This window comes from Protomyctophum parallelum (assembly GCF_964188405.1).
Source record: "Protomyctophum parallelum genome assembly, chromosome: 10".
Classification (NCBI taxonomy): domain Eukaryota; kingdom Metazoa; phylum Chordata; class Actinopteri; order Myctophiformes; family Myctophidae; genus Protomyctophum; species Protomyctophum parallelum.
Window position 1 is genome coordinate 37,596,311 of NC_139704.1, and position 21,798 is coordinate 37,618,108.

Genomic DNA, 21,798 nt, shown 5'->3' on the forward strand with positions numbered 1-21,798 from the left:
AACGAGATGGGGGGGTGCCTCCATAAATCTGAGCTTTAGTGGGATGGATGTATATTCGGTCAAGATGATCCCGAAATTCCTTATTCATTGTCTCCACCAGGCCGAAGGCATGGGGGGAGAGTATGTTTTGCACTCCGTGTGTGTGTCCGTGAGCAGCTAATCTCCGGCACCGTTAACCCGGTCGATGCCAAATTTTGCACACACACTCCCTGGATGCCAACGATGAACCTCTGCCCCAAAATTTCCAGAACGGCCTGTTATAGCGCCACCAGGAGGCCGCTTTGTGCAAAACAAGTTTTTGCACAGTACACCTACAGATTTTGTCCAAACATCGCGCAAATTGGTACACAGTCTCTCTAGAGCCATTCAACGAAACAGGTCTTTCACATTTCTCAGACTCCATCCTGATTGGTTAAGATTGGCTTCCAAAGTTCACAGGAGTGCTCAGTTTCAAACAAAATGCTGCAAATCATGAACACATCGCGTGATTTCCATGAAATTGTGCACGCACATTCCCACTAGGCCGAGGAAGAAATGCCACATGAACAATTTCAACTCAGCCTCAAGGTGGTGCTATAACTGGCCGAAAAGTGTTTTTACCTCTAACTGCACGGATCTGTGGATAATTTACTTTTGTTGCCCTTTTATCCAACCACCAGATGAAGGCAAGCTGCAATGTCCTACATTCCTATCCTGGTGGAGACCTGTGCCCAGAAGGGTACTTTTTCTAGTTGTCCATGTTTCGGCACCATAAAGAAGGATACTTTCCACACAGGCTTTGAACAGGTTGATGTCTATCAATCATAGTTACACCTGCAGGGTCATGGGTTGTGTCATGGGTTACTAAACAAATTATCGGTACATAGGTATTGCCCGAGGTTATCCAACTATGGACAAAGTTTGCATAAAGACCATATACATTTCCATGGAATCCAATGCAATAAACAAACATCAGTGGAAGGAGGAGCAGGGAAAGGAATAGTTAGAGAAGGCATAGCACAGAGTTCATCATTTGGAGGATCTGCTCTCATCAGGAAGAATGTGACCGTCGGACGGAGAGACTTCATCAAATCACCCAACGAGATCTGAGACACGCATAAAAAGGTGAGGTCCCTTTAACCTTGTGTTTCAGTGTTAATTTTGTCGACTAAGACTAAAAATTAAGTCGACTATAAGGTTTTTGATATTTTGTCGACTAAGACTAGACTGGGGGGGCGGGTACCGTCCTAAAGTCGGCTCTTCGGTGCTACTGAAAATTTCTGACGAGCCGAAATCATTTTGGCACTACAGTGGTCTATGCAGTCTGCACTGCATAGACCTTTTCAGGAGAGCAGGCCATAAGATCAAGGTCATGTACATGAAACATGTCTCGTTTTAGTATCAAATGACTGAAAAATAAATACGTTTCTTCATTGTGTCATTTGATACTAAAAAATAAAAAAGAGACAATGTTTCATATTAAAACTATAAATCTGTGTCTGAATTACATATTCAAAGTAACCTATGTATTTTACTAATACTAAACAACTAAGACTATAGACAACAAATCATTTCAGAAGACTAAATGGGACTAAAGACTAAATGTGTGTTTTCAAAAGACTAAGACTAAATCTAAATATGCTGAAAGAATTTACACTGGTGTTCACTGTTCATTTGAATAGTTGTTGTTTTCAGAAGAACATTGAGAATAGTTCTTAAAAATGTTAACTTGTGTCATTGTTATATCAGGTCAACTGTGTTCAAATCCATTACTTTACAGGACACACACAGAGCCTTAGAATGAACGACACACTGGCGAATGGCACCAAATCCAGTCTGGCCCTACCGATTACTATCAACTCCATCAAGCTCATCCTGGGTCTCCCCATCAACAGCTACGTTCTGTGGCTGATACTGAGTGGAGCTGGTGGGACGATCGCCTCCGAGTTCTTCTATCTCAACCTGATCGTATCTGTGATCCTCTCTTCCTTGAGCGAAGTCCTGTACTTTGCATTGCTCTTCACAAACAACTTCATTTTGAATGTGGCTAATGAATTTGCTTTTGTTTTGTTTTTCTTCTTCTCTGTCCCATCGTTCCAGTGTTGTATCTGTGTGGAGCGTTACATAGCGGTGGTTCACCCCGTGGTGTTTCTCAGGTACAAAGCTCTTCGCTACAGGGTGGCCTGTTGCTGCCCTGTCTGGCTGACGGGGCTTGCAGTCAGCTTGTTAATTGTTATTATATCACATATATCTGATATGGTGTTTCCTCACTACCTCTTGATGGGCTTTTGGATGGTGTGCATTTCTGTGGGGTGTTTCTGCTGCCTCTCGGTCCTCAGAGCTCTGAAACAGCCTGGACCAGGAGAAGGACAGAGGGACAGTGGGGAGGGAAACGACCTGAAGAGAAGAGCTTTTAGAATCATTCTGATCAGCTTGGTGGTAATGTCACTGACTGTAATGAGCTGTATTCCCATGATTCTGATTCCACTACTGATTAATTACAACCCAGTTCCTATGACCATCGCATCTATAATACACATGATTTCTGTGTTGGTTCTTCCTTTGCTCTACCTCCACAAAGCTGGGAAACTGCCATGCTTCAAGGGGCTCTGATGAATGGTTTGATAAATGGTTAAAGCTCTATATTCTGATATTATATATGCATTGTAGCCTAATAGAGTGTGTGTTCAGTCACAGGGCTCTCCGTGTCTGTTTATTAAACAATGTGAGAAGATTCAAATATGGCCAGTCTGGATCTGTTGCTGGAGATTGACCTGAGGGTCTACATCAGATCACAATGTTTGTTTTATTTTAAAAATAAGACGTCTTTATGCCACAGCTTGGTGTGTGCATGCCTGCATGGCTTCTACCCCTTTAATGTTAAGAGGTTGTGGTGACAGCAGCTCCAATGAGTCTCGCTTCATGTTGATGTCTGGGTCAAAATTTTGCATTGAACATCCATCTGTTGTAGTTTCTGCATCATCGAGCGCCACGCATTATTTGAATGTCACACGCAGGCCTATTTTAGACAAAACTAGACAGTGGCAAAAAATAAATAAAAATAAACATGAGGCATTAAGAGTTCAAGACACAGAGCATAATAAACACATTATAAAAATAATTTAGAAACAGTAAAAACTAGAAAAAGTGCCCTTCTGGGCACAGGTCTCCACCAGTAGGATAGGAGAGTGTGTGATGTTTGGCAAAATGTTTAGGAGTAATATAAACATGTTTGTTTGGGGTTTTGTGTGTGTGAGGGTGTGTGTGTGTGTGTGTGTGTGTGTGTGTGTGTGTGTGTGTGTGTGTGTGTTTGTGTGTGTTTGTGTGTGAGCGCGACTTGGCCTGTTGTAGCGCCACCATGAGGCTGATTTGAAAACTGGCAAGTGGCATTTCTTCCTCAGCCTAGTGGGAATACAGTAGGCATGCAGTTTCACCGCAATCGGACACTGCGTTGAGGAGTTGTGGCGATTTGTACAAAACGGGTACAAAACGGGCTACTCCTGAAAACTTTAGAAGCCAATCCAGGAACGATTAGGCCTACTATCAGAATATAGCGATATTTGACACTTATTTTTAACAAAATAACCAAGGTTTAAAAGGTAAGACTAAAAAGATCTATAAATAAAAACACTACCACAGAACAATACACACCTTGTGCACTCATTTTCTGTTTATGAACCCATCTCAATACAAATATCACCACACTCTTATGCTCTTGTTTTTGTACAAAGGTTTATGCACAAATTGAAGAAACTCTACATTTTCTATTGTCACAACCAGAAAAATGTGAAGGCCAAAGCAGGATGTGTTTTCTAGCCAAAATGATTTCATGGTGACACGGTTGTTCCAGTCTTCTGAACGTATGGAAAATCAAGCAATAGCAAGTTGTTGTATTTATAGCCTATATTCATTTCGCCTGTTTATCTGATTTTTTTATTGTATCTTTCTTTACTTTATATTTCACCTTTTATAAGGATACATTTCACTGAATGGGGTGTGCTTTTTTTTTACCTGCAGTAGCCTACTCCATGTCACACTATTCTGGTTCACAGCAAGACAAAAACATTAATCTCCCACTTCAGAGACTACTTTTATGAAATGAAACCCAAGAAACGGCAATAACGTCATATTATTTCCACTTATTTTTGTTTACTGTGCTTAAACAGACAATCAATGGATCAATCAATCAATTTATTCTGCAAATAAATAATTGCAGACGTTAGATTGACACTATGGATTTAACATTATTTCGTGCATCACAAAATGCAAAATGCATTGTTTCTCCCATAACAAATGTGACGGAAACGTGAGCGGCTCTGTGGAAACTTCAGTCATTTCAGTTATTCCTTCAAGCTATTGCACAATACTGTAGGCTAATGTTTTCTTATTTGTAATATTCTTTTCTAGTTTGCAATGATATTTGTTGATCACTTGCACCAGAAATAATATCTTAGCATCTGGTTCAGAATTATCAAATGGAATGGTAAACATGTCTGTAACATAAGTAGTGTTAGCTTTGATAACTACAACTTTAAAGCAAAAATATAACAGCAGCAATTGAACAGCATGTCTCAGGGAACTTTCATCAAAAGCACCTGATAACCAAAATACAATCGTTTTGCACTTCAATAAATCACATATACATCCATTTCACTTATATAATGAACAATACTGTGTCTAATGTGCCTCTGGGTGTTTATCCGATGCTGAGGTTGGCTACAGTAAGTACATTCAGTCATTTTTAGGCTCTCAAATGATTCCTCTCAAAATGTTCAGTGCGGGCCAGCGGTCCAGGCACCTAGACCACAATGTAGCCTGACAGAGCGCTGCAGGTTCAACTACTGATCCTGACAGCTTTTGCCTCTTGTGTCACTCCCCATCTCTCTCTCCTTCCCTGTCAGCTATACTGTCGTAGCGATAATAAAAACATAAAAAAAAAAAAAGCTTCAGTGCGTCACGTCACCAATCACCAATCATCCATAAAGTCCTCTAGTTCACCCATAGTGATGATATCACTGTTGTAAGCTGCAGCAGTACGTGTCTTGCCCGGTTCACAGGCAGTGTCCATGTAGCGAGTTTGCTCTGGGCTGCCGTTGTTCTCGCGTGAGTCCGGTCCCTGTTCATTCTCCTGGTATCCATGATTCTGTCTCTGCCTGGCAGGGCCTGAGTCCTCGGGAAGGGTGGAGGTCGCAGACATTCCTGAGGAAGACATACGGGACGGCAATGAGGGCTGGCGGTGTTGGGGATGACCTTGAGGGAGCGTGTGGGGCTTCCCGTTGGGAGCAGCCTGGGGCCTGGCCGGTTGCTGCGGCTGGGCCTGCTGCTTGAGTCGGGGCGGGGGCTGGGGCGGAGAGCCACCCTGGGCCGTCTGCCGCACGTTTAGCTGGACGTACTTCCCTGTCTCCGGGTCAAAGAAAGTCTTGGCCTTCACTTCCACAGGCAAGTCCACTACATAGTACTGACCGGATCCGGGATCCTGCAGCACCTTACGCTGGGTCACAGGGAAGTTCTGGGGATAGCCAGGCTCTACGTGGTACTGCGTCACTGGGGTGGGACGGCCGGCATGTTTTTGTGGAGCGGCAGGTAGAGAGACAGGAGGTGAGTGATTTGGAGAGGCGATGGCAAGGGAGACAGGGGGCGAGTGGTGGGGAGAGGCGATGGCAAGGGAGACAGGGGGCGAGTGGTGGGGAGAGGCGATGGCAAGGGAGACAGGGGGCGAGTGGTGGGGAGAGGCGATGGCAAGGGAGACAGGGGACGAGTGGTGAGGGGAGGCATGGAAAGAACGTGCGGAGGGCCGTGACCCTGAGTGGGAGGAATATGCAGAAGAGTCTTGTGTTGGGGCATGAGCGAGGGAGACGGGAGCAGAGAAATGGCGAGAAGACAGGACAGGTGCGTCGGAGGAGAGTAGCTCAGCTGAAGGAACGCCAGAGTCAGTACGGAGGGGGGGTTTCTCCTCTGGAGCAGGGGACTCCACGGAGGTTTTAGTCAACTCCTTCTTTATCCTCCGCTGTGTCAGCCTCTTTGCTCTCCGTAAGGCTTTGTCAGACTTTACAGGCACGCTCGGGGGCTTCCCCAGAGAGCGGGACGCGTCGCTGCTGAAACTACAGGCCGACTCTGGTCTGTCGTAGTCATAAACCCCCCTTAGCTCTGCCAGGTCGGCTGCACTGGTGGCGAAACTCTCCATGTCTTCCGACATGTTGCTCATGATAGAGCGAGAGTCGTCTTCATCAAGAGCAATGCTCCTCCTGTTGTAGGGACGGTGTAAATTGTCGTGCTGGGTGGGAGTTCCAGCGCTGTGTCTCACTTTGTCCTGCTCATCCTCAGCCACCTGTGACCCCCGCCAGCCATCCAGAGGCGAGCCCACCCTGAAGTCTTCGCCGAGGTTCTTGTGGAAGCGCGGTTTGACTGACCTGGTGAAGGAGACGCCTCTGATGGAGGTGTTATCCTTAACCTTGAACATGGTGGGCTTGGCTCCCAGGGCAGGGGAGGAGGCGTTGGAACGCGAGGCAGATGGAGCTGGAGATGGAGGGGCATGAGGCCTGTTGTAGGACCCCGCATCTTCAGCGGACTCCATCCCAGATGGCTCCACTCGTCTCCTGGAGGGTACAGGTGAGCGCGAAGGTCTGCCGTTTCCGTCTGCTGTGTTGATGTCGTAGTACTGGAGAGCGTCCATCCTCTGTTGCTTATCTCTCCTGTCCTCCTCTCGTTGAGCCGCTCTCCTCTCCTTCTCCTGCAATGCTTGGCACTCCTCCTCGGTCTCCGTGGCTCGCTGTTCCTCTCTCTCTTCTGCGTGACTCTCCTCCTCTTCCATTTGAGCTGCTCTCCTCCTTTCCTCCTGTATCTGCGCCACCATTCTCTCCTCCTTCCTATGCCTCTCCCTTCTCTCCTCTTCTTGGTGAGCAGCTCTCCTCCTCTCCTCCTCTCTGTGAGCAGCCTTCCTCTGTCTTTCCTTTCTCTCCTTTTCTATAGTATCTCTACTCCTCTCCTCCTCCTCTTGTAGAGCAGCCATCCTCTGTCTCTCCTTTCTCTCCTCTTCTTGTTGAGCAGCTCTGTTCCTCTTATCCTCCTCCTCTTGTAGAGCAGCAATCCTCTGTCTCTCCTTTCTCTCCTCCTCTATCTGAGCAGCTCTCCTCTCCTCCTTCCTCTGTCTCTCCTTCTCTATCTGAGCAGCTCTCCTCTCCTCCTCCACCTGTTTGATTCTTCTTTCCTCTGCGAGCTGGACAGCTCTCCTCTCCTCCTGCTTCTGAGCTGCCTCCTTCCTCTCTCTCTCTTTTCTCTCCTCCTCTTCTATTTGAGCAGCTCTCCTCCTCCTCTCCTCCTCTGCTCTCTGAGCTGTGACCATCTCCTCCTTCCTCTCTCTCTCTTTTCTCTCCTCCTCTTCTATTTGAGCAGCTCTCCTCCTCCTCTCCTCCTCTGCTCTCTGAGCTGTGACCATCTCCTCCTTCCTCTCTCTCTCTTTTCTCTCCTCCTCTTCTATTTGAGCAGCTCTCCTCCTCCTCTCCTCCTCTGCTCTCTGAGCTGTGACCATCTCCTCCTTCCTCTCTCTCTCTTTTCTCTCCTCCTCTTCTATTTGAGCAGCTCTCCTCCTCCTCTCCTCCTCTGCTCTCTGAGCTGTGACCATCTCCTCCTTCCTCTCTCTCTCTTTTCTCTCCTCCTCTTCTATTTGAGCAGCTCTCCTCCTCTCCTCCTCTGCTCTCTGAGCTGTGACCATCTCCTCCTTCCTCTCTCTCTCTTTTCTCTCCTCCTCCGCCTGTTTCCTCTCCTCTGCCAGCTGAGCAGCTCTCCTCTCCTCCTTCCTCTGTCTCTCTTGTCTCTCCTCTTCTATTTCAGTGGCTCTTCTCTCCTCCTCCTTCCGTTTGATCCTCTTCTCCTCTTCAATTTGAGCGGCTCTCCTCTCCTCCTGCTCTCTTTGCTTGGCTATTTTTTGCTCCTCGATCTCCTTTGCCCTCTTTTCCTCGTCCGCTCTCCTCTCCGCCTGTCTCTGTCTTTCTCTCCTCTCCTCTTCGATCCTGGCAGCCACAGCCTCCCTCTCCTTTGCTCTTCTCTCCTCTTCTCTCTGAGCCACTCTCCTCTCCTCCTCAATCTGTTGTCTTCTCATCTCCTCCACTGCCTGTTTTGCTCTTCTCTCCTCCTCTTCTCTCCTCTCCAACTCCCACTGTTTTTTAGCAGCGATGGCCTCTCTCTCCTTTGCCCTCCTCTCCTCCTCAATCTCAGCGACTCTCCGCTGTTCCTCAATCTCAGCAGCTCTCCTCTCCATCTCTCTCTGTTTTGCTTTTCGCTCCTCTTCTGCCTTCCTCTCCATTTCTCGCTGTTTTTCTCTCCTCTCCTCCTCTGCTTTCCTCTCCTTTTCCCTTTTCTCTTCTTCTGCTTTCCTCTCCATTTCTCTCTGTTTTGCTCTCCTCTCCTCTTCTGCTTTCCTCTCCATTTCTCTCTGTTTTGCTCTCCTCTCCTCTTCTGCTTTCCTCTCCATTTCTCTCTGTTTTGCTCTCCTCTCCTCTTCTGCTTTCCTCTCCATCTGTCTCTGTTTTTCTCTTCTCTCCTCCTCTGCTTTCCTCTCCATCCGTCTCTGTTTTTCTTTTCTCTCCTCCTCTGCCTTTCTCTCCATCTGTTTCTGTTTTTCTTTTCTCTCCTCCTCTGCCTTTCTCTCCATCTCTCTCTGTTTTGCTTTTCTCTCCTCCTCTGCTTTCCTCTCCATCTCTCTCTGTTTTGCTTTTCTCTCCTCCTCTGCTTTCCTCTCCATCTCTCTCTGTTTGGCTCTCCTCTCTTCTTCAAGCCTAACAGCGATGGCCTGTCTCTCCTTTGCTCTTCTCTCCTCTTCCCTCTGAGCAGCTTTCTTCGCCTCCTCAATCTCAGCGGCTTTCCTCCCCTCCATCATCCGCTTGATCCTCAGTTCCTCCTCTCTCTGCTTTGCTTTTCTCTCCTCCTCTGCTTTCCTCTCTGCCTGTCGTCGCTTGTCTTTGATCTCCTCCTCGCGCTGAGCTGCCAGTCTTTCTTGTCTCAGTTTTTCTCCACCTGCACTCAACCCAAAGTTGTGTGTTTGCCCTTGAATGGCATGTGGATGAGAAGCTGAGGTCGTTGCTGCTGGCATGGGATGACTGTGTGACGGATGAATGCTTTGACCTCCTTGGTTGGCTGCTTGTGTATCGGTTACTTTAAGCTCTCTACTGCCTGCATGCTTAAGCTGTTCAGACGCTGGCTTGCTGTTGTGGTTGAGATCTTGTTTGTGTGTTCTCTCAGCTTCTGCAGTTACTTCACTTGGCTTAACATCGGGAAGCTTGTTCTCTTTGTCTCCCAACCTGAACATACCTGTCCTTTTGTGTTCTTGCTCCATGGTAGAAAATACTACAGATTTGGGCTCTTTGCTCACTTTGGCACTGACCTCTGGTTCTTTGGGAAAAGTCCTTTCTTTCGCCGAGAGGCCCTGTGTCTCACTAGTGAACACTGGGCGTCTACTAGGACGAGTCTGAATTAGTGGGAAGAATCCTTCTTTTTTGCCGGGATGGAAGTCTTGCATTGTGTCTGGACTACCCTCTGCAGCGATCACTTTTAATCTGGCATAGTCTGCGATGGCTGATATCTCAGGCGTAGTGGAGGCTTTCTCTTTAGATTTCTGTTTGTAATTGGCATTGTGCTGCATTGTATTATCCCTTGTGGAATGGATGCTATTTGCAGGCTGTGTTTCTGTTGCCGATGAATTGGGCCGACTCTCTGTGTCATGTTTCCTGACATGAACATCTTCATCTGTCTTCATCCTTGCGCTGAACTTGCTTTGTCTCTGTGTAGGACCGTCACTCTGCTTTAAAGCCTGCTCATCTTTCACTTCACTGTGCATCCTTTTGCTATGTACACTTATGTCATTCTCCGACTCTGCTATCCTATTTCCACTCACTTGAAAACTGTCATCTCGTTTTGGTTCATTTCTCTGTGAAACTGCATTTGAGATATTTCCAACATTTGAACTGAGATTAACTTCTGTTTGGTTTGTTGCCCCTTGCAACTGAAAATAATCCTCCTCCATCCTGGCATGTGTTGTGGCTTCAACTGTGCCAGGTTTTTCAGGTGTTCCTCTTTTGACTTCATTATTCTCTCTGGTTGAAATTGCAGCGTTGCAGCTGTCTTTAATTGCTTTTAACTCATTGCTTCCTGGTGTGACGATTTTAGCTCGGTCATCTTTTGATGTGTTTGTTTTTGTACCAGGGCTTGGCAAAGCAGCTGGTTTGTTTTCATTTACTGCACCCACGCTGCTGGTAGGAATTTTAACTGCAGGATGGTTTTCTGTCATTTCCTGTCTCTCTTTCTCAATGACCCTTGGCACAACTCGGATGGCAATGCCGTCTATGTGCAGTTGTTCTTCAACTTGGCTGTGCTCTCCACTATGTGTCCTTGCATCCTGCTTCCCCATCGATATATGTATGTTTTCATCATAAAGGTTCTCCTCAGATGGTGCAGAGTCTTGTCTTTTTTCTACCGGCAGGGATGTGCCATCTAGATCCATTTGTTCACATTTGGAGGGCATGTCATAGTTTGCCTTATCTGCGTTCACTGATGTTTGCCCAGTCCCTTCAATGTTGTGTTGTTGTGCTTCTATTGCATCTTGAATGTTGCGTTTTGCTGAGCTCTCATTTGGGTTTTTATTTGTGTAGTCTTTAGCCTTTCTTGTTATTATCCCCTGTTTAAAGAGGAGGGGTTGAGTTTCAGGAGAGATTGTACTTTTAGCCCCTTCACAGGCATCTTTATACACCTGGTCATCGCTCAAAGAAGGTTTTCTCTCTCTTACTGTTACCCTTATGCCCATGATCTGCAAGTCATCATCAGATGTTGTGGTCTCACTCTGACCTAAGACCAATTTTAGCGAAGGGCCTGAATCTTCAGGAATTGCTTCACTTTCGCCCTCCGCTCTGTTTATAGTTTGAGTTCCAAGTATGCAGCCTTCTTTCCTCACTACTGCTTCAGCCTGTGACGAGTCCCCTTTGTTCACCTTAGACTGGTCTTTGTTTGATACTTTGCTTCCAAGTCCTTCTTTCTGTGGTTCATGGTTTTCTCCATGTTTAGATTCTTTTTGAGCAGGTGTTCTAGATTGTGTTGACTCAATTCCACGTTGATCTACTTTAGTCAGTTTGTGACTCGACTCTTCATCTGCAGCTTTGGCTTTACTTTCCGTCTGTTTGTGTTCAGTCGGTGGTTGTACTGCCACGGTGCAGTCTTCGCTCTTCAGGGGCACTGTTCTCATCTCTGAAGACCCCATCTGTTGCTTGGGTGCAATGATATTTGAGTCTGTGGAGTCATGCCCTTTAGAGGTGTCCAGTGGCTGTGGCTTCTGGCGTACATGACTAGCCTGGCCGCTCAGTAGTAGTGTAGGATTTTTGGAAAGACCCTTTTCTTTAATTGCTGAAATTTCCTTTTCAGCATGAGCTTTAATTTTGGATGTCAGTATCTCCTGCCTGGCGTGTGCTCTCTCTTTATAAGACAGTGCTCTGTAAGGTGTAGAATGGGTGTCTTTACTGGGTTTTCTTTCGGGAGGGAGAGATTTAGCAACATTTGAATTTCTTGACAGTGACATGTTGTGATCGGGAGGCTCATGTTTTTCTGAATTGTCATTCATTGCCCGGTTATCCTTTGCTGTGTCATTACATGCATCGTTGTTTCTTCTATTCCCATCAGTGAGTAGATCATTGGCACTGGATAATTTAAATTCTTTTGATGACTCACTATAGACATATTGATTTTCTCTCAGGCTTTGCTCCTGCCCTATTTTATCTATGGGGATTCTTTCAGGGTTGGTTTCATCCTTTAATTCCTCGTTGTTCATTTCCTCTACAACCTCATCGACTGGTGTTTTTTTACTTTCATCTGTATTGCTCCAACCATATTTCTCCCGGACATCATAATAATCTCTGCCTCCATCTGATTTAACTGGATGAGAACTATTGACAATTGAGTCTTCATTTTGTTGATGCGTTTGATTTTCTGCCATTTCAAACTTTTCAGGAGTGCTTTTATTTGCTACGTTGCCCTCTCCCATGGAAACACGTCCAGATTGATCTTTCTGCTCTCCTCTCATCTTATCCTTTATTTTGGCCAACTCTGCTCTTGCTTTGGCCAACTCTGTTTTGGCATGCTCAACTTTAGTAGGTTCAAGCTTGACCTGCTCTGTGTCTGCTTGCTGTGCTTTGGATTTAGCGGACTCTGATTTCATCTTCTCTATTTTAGAAAGCTCAGCTTTGGCCTGCTCTGCTCTAGCTGGCTGCGCTGTGACTTGTTCCGTTCGAGTTTGTTCGGTATTAGTAGTGAGCTGTCTTGCATCAATTAACTCACCGCTGGTTTTGTCTTCTTTAGCTTGCTCCATATGTTCTTTTTTGATCTTTCCATACAATTCTTCCTTTTTCTGTTCCACTTTGGCCTGTTCTACTTGACTAATTCCGACCTGTTCTGCCTCACTCTGCTCTATTTTTTTGACCATCGACTCCCTGTCGGCCTGTCTGTCTTCAGCTTGTTTTACACCAGAGTGCTGTGTCTGCTGAGCCTCTGCCAGTTCACTGTTGAGCTGTTGTATCTCTCTGTTGTCTGATTTAGACTGTTCTCGCTTGTTCTCCATCTCATCCAGTGCTGCTTTTGCCAGTTTGTCTTGAACGTGCCCAGTCTGTCCCTCACTGGCCCGCTCCTCTTCTGCTTGCTTTTCTGCAGTATGTTCTAAATATGCTGCTTTGAGCTGCTGTGCAAGTCCCATGGCCTGCTCTGCTTTCACATCTCCGGCCTTGTGTCGTTCTCCGCCAGGCTGTCCTTCTATATTTAGCTCTGCTCCAGACGACCCTGAGCTGGGCTGTCCCACCTGAACCCCTCCTGCCTGCAGGGCTTTAGGTGGTTCCGTTTCAGTACGATCCACTTTAATCTGCTCTGCTTTGGGGTTCTCAGCTCTGATCTGGTTTGTCGTTGTAAGGACATTTTCATTGCACGGTCTACCTTCAGCACTAGAAGGCAACTGTTTCTGCTCGTCGTGCTCGTCGCGCTGTTGTTTAAAGTCATTTTGTTGTATGCTCAGAGCTTCATTCTCCTCAAGCTTTGGCACATATCGTTTTTTCGGGGCAGTCTCCTGCATCACCGTGTTTTTCATGTCTTCGGAGTAGAGCGTCTGTTGTTTTCTGTACTCCTGCTCCATCTTTCCATATGGATAATAATTCTTCGTCGGATAATTGTCTTTGATTTCATGTCCCTCGTTTTGTTGTGCACGTTGACGTTCATATTTGGCCTTTGCTGTTCCAGGATCCTGATTTGAATACGGCTCGGACTGGTCGTTGAGTACAGACTCGTTACCAAGAGGAGCATATTGCTGGAAGTCGTTCGAAATGTTATAACTGGCCGACGGTTGATGAGGAGCATTGAACGTAGCCTCGTGCAGATTATATGAGGTTCCATCGTTCCAGCTCTGCTCCTGTGCACTCTGGGAGGACTGAGCGTGTTTGTCCTTCTCGGACAAATATGCAGATATCTCTCCCTTCCATGCAGGCCGTGGTTTGTCCTCAATACCCTGCAGGCTCTCTACCGCTTGGCTGCTTGTTGTACTGACATATGCCTGTTGTCTGCCGCTGTCATGGTGGGACACAGTATTGTAGCCATATCTGTTTTCTTTGACTTGCTCATATCCATCTACATTAGTGAATATTGATTTCTTAGCGTTTTTCTCAGTACTCGTTTTGGCCATCACATATCCTCTGTTTTGACTGTTAGAATCAATATTGGATCTGACTTTGTCTGTAGTAGAATAGAATGGCTTTGGGCTTATATTATGTCTAGTGAGGGGTGAGGTAGCTATTGGAAGTGTGTTATAAACGCCTAGTTTCTCAGAACTGGCCTGCCCATATACGTCGCCTGCAGCCTGGGGTTCTCTCGTATCAAGCTGGCCCATTTTAAAGGGAGTAAACGGCGACAAGTCTTCTTGGCGATTCAGTCCGTTAATAAGCTGGTTGCTATTGTGGTTTCCCTGTGCAGGGAATCCACTGAATCCACCATGGGGAACCATCTCACCTTGCATCTGAGCCACCAGGTATTCCCGTGCATTGTACTCTTTGTTCAGGCCTGAATATTCCACCATGGGTTGGGAGGTGTACGCTGCGGGTGGCGGTATGCGGCTGCATTGCTCTTGGAAAGCTTGCTGCAGTGCAGCGTCCGCCGCACCGGGTTCCTCCTGTACAAACACCTGGGGGATTTGGACGTCGGGGAAATCGGGCATGTCTATTATTGTGTCTCTGGGCTCGTTGGCGTTTTGGTTGACATGCTGCTGTTTGCCTCTGTCGACCAAATCCAGGCCTTTGAATTTGGGCGGGCTGTACGTGCTCTTCACTCTTTTGCGGTTGTCTTTGAGGTTGAAGAGGAGGCTTGTGGCTCTGGACTTGTAACTGGACCTCATGTCAGGCGTGGCTCCCCTGCTCTCGGCCCGCACAGGGGGATGTTCCACGCCAAGAGGTGACATGGCATCCAATATCTCCGTGTCCTGATATGCGGGGGGTATCACCGGTGTCAGCAGCTGGCTAATATTGAAGGGAGTCGTGCTGCTGGCCACGCCACTGGCCACGTTTCGCTCGACCGTGCTAATGGGGATTAAACCGTCGTAACTGTTAAGCATTCCCTGCTGCTTGGCGGTCATCTCCAGCGTGACGCTTTGCTCCGACGACGTCATCATTGTGATTTTTTGCTGGAGCTTGCTCACGGAGCTGAGAGTGTCTCTGACGTGGCGGGACAAGTCTCCGGTCGGCGAGACCGTCGACGGGCGTTGGGATGTGAGTCTGTGAGTCTGGCCAACCTGTGTCTGCTTCCAGGGAGGATACTGGCCCGTCAGCTCCGACTCACAGCGTTTCTCCAGGGCAGAGGCTTTTTGCAGCACCGAGGAGGTTGAGGTGGAGCGAGGAGGAGGTCGAGGGGCCACGGGCTCCAGTGTCTTTCTCTGAGGTCTGGCCCCTCTCTCTGTATACATGCCAGGCCCCGGTGGCTGAGGCCCCAGGGAGAGCTCCTTGTACATAGGTGTCTCATACCATCTGGGAAACTCAGAGCGGGGCATAAATCCTGTGACTTCTCCTTGCTGAAAGGGAAACCTGTTGTGATCCCTCCACAGCTTGAACGGGCTGAACTCACTGTGCATGAAGAAGTTGGAGTTGATGCTGAACGCGCTGTGTGTGCTGTGGGATGTCCTCGTGAAGGAGTCCATATGGGCCACTGCGGTAGCCATCTCGGAAGAGTAGAAGTTGTTATCTCTGGAAGAAAAAGGGCCGGGTGGCGAGAAAGGGCCACTATTGAAGTTCTGGTGGCAGGCGTCCGAGAACTCAGACAGCTCCCTCTGGATGCTCATGAGAGCCGATTTGTCCCAGCTCGCGTCATTAGCGTTCCACTCCCTGAGATTACCGTCTCTGCACCCCTCCGAGCTAAACGCCTTGATAAGGGACGAGACCCTGGAGCGGCTTCTGCGCTGCTGCGCCCCCAGCTCCATGGGTCCATTGAGGAGGGACAGCTGTTCGTCCCCCTGAGATTCCTCCTGCTGCGACATGTCCACAAAGGAGCGCTGGAATCCTGAGATTCCTCCTGCTGCGACATGTCCACAAAGGAGCGCTGGAATGTGGCAGAAATCCCCCTCTCTGTCCTCTCGCCGTAGCCCTCCCGCTGCGGATCCCCCTGGGTCTGTGGCGCCCCGTGCGGTCCTCCCTGCATCCGCTCTGCTCCGTACTGCTGCACCCGGAGGCTGAAGCGCTCATGGGTGGCTCTCTTAAGGGCCTCCGGGTCGCAGCCGTGACTGCTCTCATGGCTGAAGGCCAGCTGTTTCTCCCTCTGGACAGAAGGGGAAGAGGTGCCGAGGCCGCCGCCGAGGTCTGAGTCATTGTAAACGGCCTCGTCTCCGATGCAGAGGCTCCTGAAGGCGCGGTCGGTCAGACTGCTGACCTCACGGTCGGTCTCGTCCTGGAAGGACCCGCCGCCGCTGGAGGCGTCGCTGTGCGCTCCGTCGCTGTGCTTCCGGTGCTTCCGGTGCCCGGAGTGGCGCTTCTTCTCCACTGACGTCATGATGTATCGGCTCACGCAAACAGAGCTCCGCCTTCTGCTCTCTCATTCACGAAACTGTTCAGTTCAGAGCCGGACTCAGCTTGCCACCAGTGTTCACAGGGGCCAGCGTTTGGGCCCCTCAGGGTGTGTGGCAGTGGGTGACTCCTGGTTCAATGTCCAAATAATGTCCTGGGATTCCTTGCTTTCCTGTAGAAGAGACCAGAAGTTAGTCCAGCATCATGACACTTTTAATTATATGTATATTAAGACATGCACAAATATACTGTACAATATGCACACATAAATGTATGTACACATATTGTGAATTGATATGTACACACAAACACCTCATATTACACACATAGTACACGCACGCACGCACACACATACTGTACATACACACATAGGAACAATGCACGCAGCACCATCAACCATTTAAAGTGAAGGCATGTACGGTAGGCCCATACTATTTTACTTTACCTTCCACTTACTATTGTTGCTATTCTTAATTATTTCTGTGTTATTGTTAATGTTAATGCTGCTACATTGTTGAGTGTTAACTTTATGCGAAGATATTTGGTGTAGAGGGAAAATTGAGTCGAGTTGAATCGAATTGAATCGAGTTATATAAAGTCTTTACAACCAAATCTAATTATGCATGGGTCTTGTCCAAATCGACACCTGATAATGGTGACGGCTTCTGTTTTTAACTTTAGTGATGATGATGAGCCTGCCTGGCCTTTATGGGACTCTACTTTCTGTGAATTAAGCAGCCATGCTACGTATGTGTGGCTGAAAACAGCCTTGTAAATCCTCCCAGTGAATTACACTGACCTTCGGAGACATGCGGTGAACTGAGCTGTCCTGTTGCTAGGCACAGTAGACAGGCCTCAATCTCACGTGAGTTATTTTTAGGAAAGGAAGACGGTTCCCATGCAAACTCTGATGATCACACCGACACACATAACATCCCCCCTCCAGGGATTCGTTATTGTCTCAAATCGGTGGATCATCATTAGTTAAAGGTGGTGTTGTAAGTTATATTGTTTTTGTTTAAATGAGTGTTAAAGGACAACTTTAGTTTTTTTCAACCAAGGTTCATGTTTTAGGTTGTTATTAGAGAAAGTAAAAGGTGAGTGTAATGTTTTTTTTTTTTTTCATTTGCTCAGGGGGGCGGGGGCATTCGAGCATGGGGCTAAATATGTATTTCTTTACAACATTTTATAGTGATTTATTTTTTTATTATTTACTATATTCCTACTATAGACCAAGAAATTAAATTTGGCCACAAAAGATCACGGGATATACTACTGAATGTGTCAAACTGACATATTGAGCCTACGACACACAGTGTGGCTTCCCCCAGTAGGCTACCTCCACATTCAATAGATCCTGTGATCTTTTGTGACCACATATCACATGGGGTCTAGTAGGACTATAGTAAATAAAATAAAAATAAATCGCTATACAATGTTGTAAAGAAATATATTTAGCCCCATGCTTGAATGCCCCCGCCCCCCTGTCAAAAACAGCTAAAATCCCTAAAACGAAATGAAAAATGAAATGAAATGAAAAAAGAATTAACACTCATCTTTTACTTTCTCTAATAACAACCTAAAACATGAACCTTGGTTGAAAAAGTTGTCCTTTAAATAGATCTATAGTAATATATTCCCATAGTAATCATTGCTACTGAGTGTTTGTTCAATCACTTGTCTACCAGTGTCTCCAGCTCTTGGAAGAGCATTTCCATACAATCAGGAGAGAGAACGATACAGGATGAAATTGGAAGTGATTCAACAAATAAAGGAACAGACAAAGTTGTAACTTTCTCTCCTAATTGGATCAAATTGGCATCACAACCTGAAAATGTATTTTTTGATTACTAAAGAGCTGGAGGGATTACTATCAGTATCAGTTACTGATTAACGAAGAATATCTCTTACAGCACCGTTAATCATTTTCAACCTGGTGTCCCTATGTTGGGCATGTCATTATAATGTCAAAAACTCTGTTTTTGACATTATTTGTGAACATTGCAGATGTTCATTGTGAACATTGCAGATCTACAGTGTGAGCTTGTAGATTGGCTATTTTCACTGTTTGTCATACAATGCAGTATAGTGCTTAAGTGTTAATAACTACAGCATAACAAAAGCGTGTGCAATCTTATGAAAGAAGTCCAGATTCAATATGAGTCATATCAACAGTGACAGTATATGATTGCAAGATAAGGTTACTGTGACAGCTACTGTGATGTTAATGGAAATGGAAACCAACTAAAAATTAAAAAAAATTAAACTCAAGTTTAATTAATGAATAGAAAATCTGTGTCTTGTATCTACTGACACTATGTGCAACCTGCCGTTGCACATAGTGTATTTGCCGCTAACATAGGTGTTGTTTCAAATCAAGGTTTGCACTCTGATAGCTAACATACAGTAAGTGAACGCAACAGTGTTACAGTGATAGTTAAATTTACTGCAGCTGCCAGGCAGCCTTTTCCATGCCCAGAATATCTAGTGGTCCATTAATACCTACTGACCTGAGAGCCATCCACATCCTAGACGTCTACACAACACCACACTGGCTAGCTCACCAACTACTAATAATGACATTTTATCATTATATACTGTAGCCTACATACAAAAAATATACATGTTTAATGTTTGTTTTTAGTATGTTTGTTTTTAAAAACGCCATTGACAATGAAGGGAAAATGTATGTCATATTGTCCCTCATTACGTCATATTGTCTCTTTATTGTTAATGGCATTTAATGATTGTGTTGGCACCGTTTGTTTTACATCACCTAATCAACATGAGTTAGACTTTAATATAGTCTAACTCAGTTAATATATTAGCGTCCCTCACTTTTTTATTTTTGAAGTCTCTATCGAGTCTTTGCTTATCAACCACTTGAACTGTCCCTATTCCGGTCACAATAGGAACTATTCTGGCAAAGAGATTTGGTGTAGAGGGGAAAAAGGAGGGGGCCAAGGATACAGCACTACTGAACCCTGATCAATGAATTACTGAAGAGGCATGAAAATTAAGCCATCATATCCATTTTTATTGACATGCCTCTGCCTGATGCAGAGTGCATACCCAACATGTCAATCTACCTCCATATCATTGAAGTCTGCATGCTGCTGGCACATGCATTGCAAGGACAAATACAATCATTGTCCATATAGTCTGTGTCCATTTTCTGTTCCAATATATAATATGTCGCACTATTCATCCGTGCATGTGGCAGGTTTATTTTTATCCAATGAAGGACTTCCAACTTAAAACCTGACACCAAGGAGACTTCGTTTCAAGGGGCCTAAGGTCAGAGTAGGGTTTGTGGTGGGCTGGTGGAACAACGTCACCTACAGTACCAAGGTGCATGGAGAAGGGGGGGGGGAGTCTAAAGTGGTCGAAATACCAGCTACACTTGTAGTGAGGTCCAAAGGCAATATCTGTAAGTTATTTATTTAACTTAAAGGAGAATTCCATACTAGAAGGCTTTCTTACCTTTATTTGTAGTTGTTACGTCCCCACCTGTGCAAACCTGTGTTATTTTGTGCAAACGTGCATTATTGGCTATTTCCCCTAATATAAGCCCTCAATGGGTTGGGTTTTTTGTGCTAATTCGCTTATTTCCATCTAAATAAGTACCGGTACTAAAGTGTGCCGCTTGGGATACTATTTACATTATGAAGAAAGGATATACATATACAAAAACAAATGAAATAAGCGAAATAGCACAACACCCCATAGCCCCATTCAATTCAATGCAAATCAATGCAATTCGTTGAGGGCTTATGGTAGGAGAAATAGCCAATAATGCGCTTTTGCACAAAATAACACGTGGACCTCTTTGGTGGGGACGTAACAACTACAAATAAAGGTAAGAAAGCCTTCTAGTATGGAATTGCACCATATGAACTATAAAGCACAGAAAGGTAGACCTAAAAATGCATGCCCAATGTTTAGCCTAAGTTCTATTAGAGGATGTGTAGATTGATCTTGTTTAGAGCTGTTGGCCTTACCTTTCAGTATTATAGTCCATATTATGTAGTGGGTCTTTTGTAAATCCTCACAAGGCGTCATCCCCCCTCCCCCACCGTCCCCCCTACAGTGCCAAGGAAGCTTGAACACAAACACTGTAGAGATAAGAAGTCTCTTAGGAAGTTCCTGCCCGGCTCGGTACCGGTTCTGCCTCCTCCCGTCGATGAGAATCAAAAGTAGAAACCCAGTAGTATGTCCAAGCACAGGCCTCTGAGGTCATACTAGCCAAAGGGGACGCAGGGCTGGAGACCGGACAGGAATAGAGGAGTTGTCCCAGAGAAAGTATCCAACACTGGGGCCAGCATGAAGGCTTGGAGCCTGCATGCATGCGGGTCTGACCGACCCTTCCTTCGGTGTCGGATATCAGGCAGATGAAACAAACAGCCTCTCCACTATTTATAAATCTGGATGGCTAACTGGTTGACTATTAGCAGCTAAAGCTACAGTAGCTGTCAGCAACTGTGAAGGTGTTGTTGGATCTATCTGAAGAAGTTAGATGGTTTCCTCTGAGAGAAAAGCTGTATTTTTCTCAGGGCCGGTTAGTGGGTGTGGGGTTTTTCTTTTTTAGCATGAGGCAGGCTGTCAAGGAGACATAAATAGCCCATTGCCTCACTGAACAGTCCCCTCCTCTCATTTAACAGATCTAACAAGTAGGCCTAATGCAGAGTGTTAACAAGTGGCTCTTAAGTCATAACTGAGGTCCATCTGGACTCATCTTAAGATGACGCAAGATTCGATTCGAGCACTTAGCACCAGTACAGTGTGTCATTTATTTTCATAATGCACAGCAGGCAGATACCAAACGTAATTCAGTCTGTACTCAATTTGTACACTGTACATTTGACACATTGCAGTGGGCAATTCCCACATTGCAATGCCCACATTGCAGTGGGCTCACAATGCATCACGTTGCGAGGCATTGTGATCTTAATATAAATCGTCTATTTTCACAATATTTATCTGTGGAACAGAGTCACTATGATTCTTCTGGGGGTTGTCTGGGCCTGAAACTGGGTTGAAGAACCATTGACATATATACTGTACGTCAAATGTGTGTCCATTCTACCATCCTAACTATTAGGACCAGTGCCCAGTGGGCGCTATTAATACAGCACCCAGGGAGCAATCAGGGGGTTAAGTGTCAAGGACACCTCCATGCTGGGCGGACTGGGGGGTGGACCAGGGGGACCTTCTGATTCCCAGACGTATGCTCTGTGTCCTGCGACATGCATGGAAACAAGTCTGGCCCAACCCAAAGTAAACACAGTTAACATTGAACATAACGTTTGCAGTCTAATCTAATAAAAGGTACACATAAGCACAACGACGTACAATATGTTTCAGACCTCCCAGATAACCCATTTTGAACACATTGAATATTATAGCCGGGAACAACTCTATGTATAGTTGTCTTTCAGGAAGGCGTTTTTAAAATCGGCCGAATGGTCTAACTGGGTTAATGGTTTAACACTGTTCGTGAAACTTTGGCCTATACACACAGTATTTAATATTGCACATTTTAGTATTGTGCGCTACCTTTTCATGACTCCAATCCTCCCCCCCCCCCCCAACACACATACACAAACCTTGGGCCAACACTGCATGCCTGTGGAACTCTTTCCCAATGCTTTTCACTGTGGCTACTGTAAATACAGTGGCTACTGTAAAGCACTAGAAGTCTGGCTACTTACTGTATAACAGCAGAAAAGGCCAAGGGGAAGGGGAGGAGTTCCTCTACCTC

At 46.0% G+C, this 21,798-nt stretch overlaps 1 protein-coding gene across 1 annotated transcript; it reads right to left on the minus strand.

The window, feature by feature from the left end:
* Positions 1 to 3,623: 3,623 nt before the first annotated feature.
* Positions 3,624 to 20,524, minus strand: cUnh10orf71 (chromosome Un C10orf71 homolog). Its single transcript, XM_083775656.1, is given in 3 exon segments — positions 3,624 to 15,535; positions 15,538 to 16,209; positions 20,039 to 20,524. Coding segments are annotated over 2 exon segments (11,076 nt in total). The 5' UTR covers positions 16,024 to 16,209; positions 20,039 to 20,524; the 3' UTR covers positions 3,624 to 4,945.
* Between the last annotated feature and the right edge of the window lie 1,274 nt (positions 20,525 to 21,798).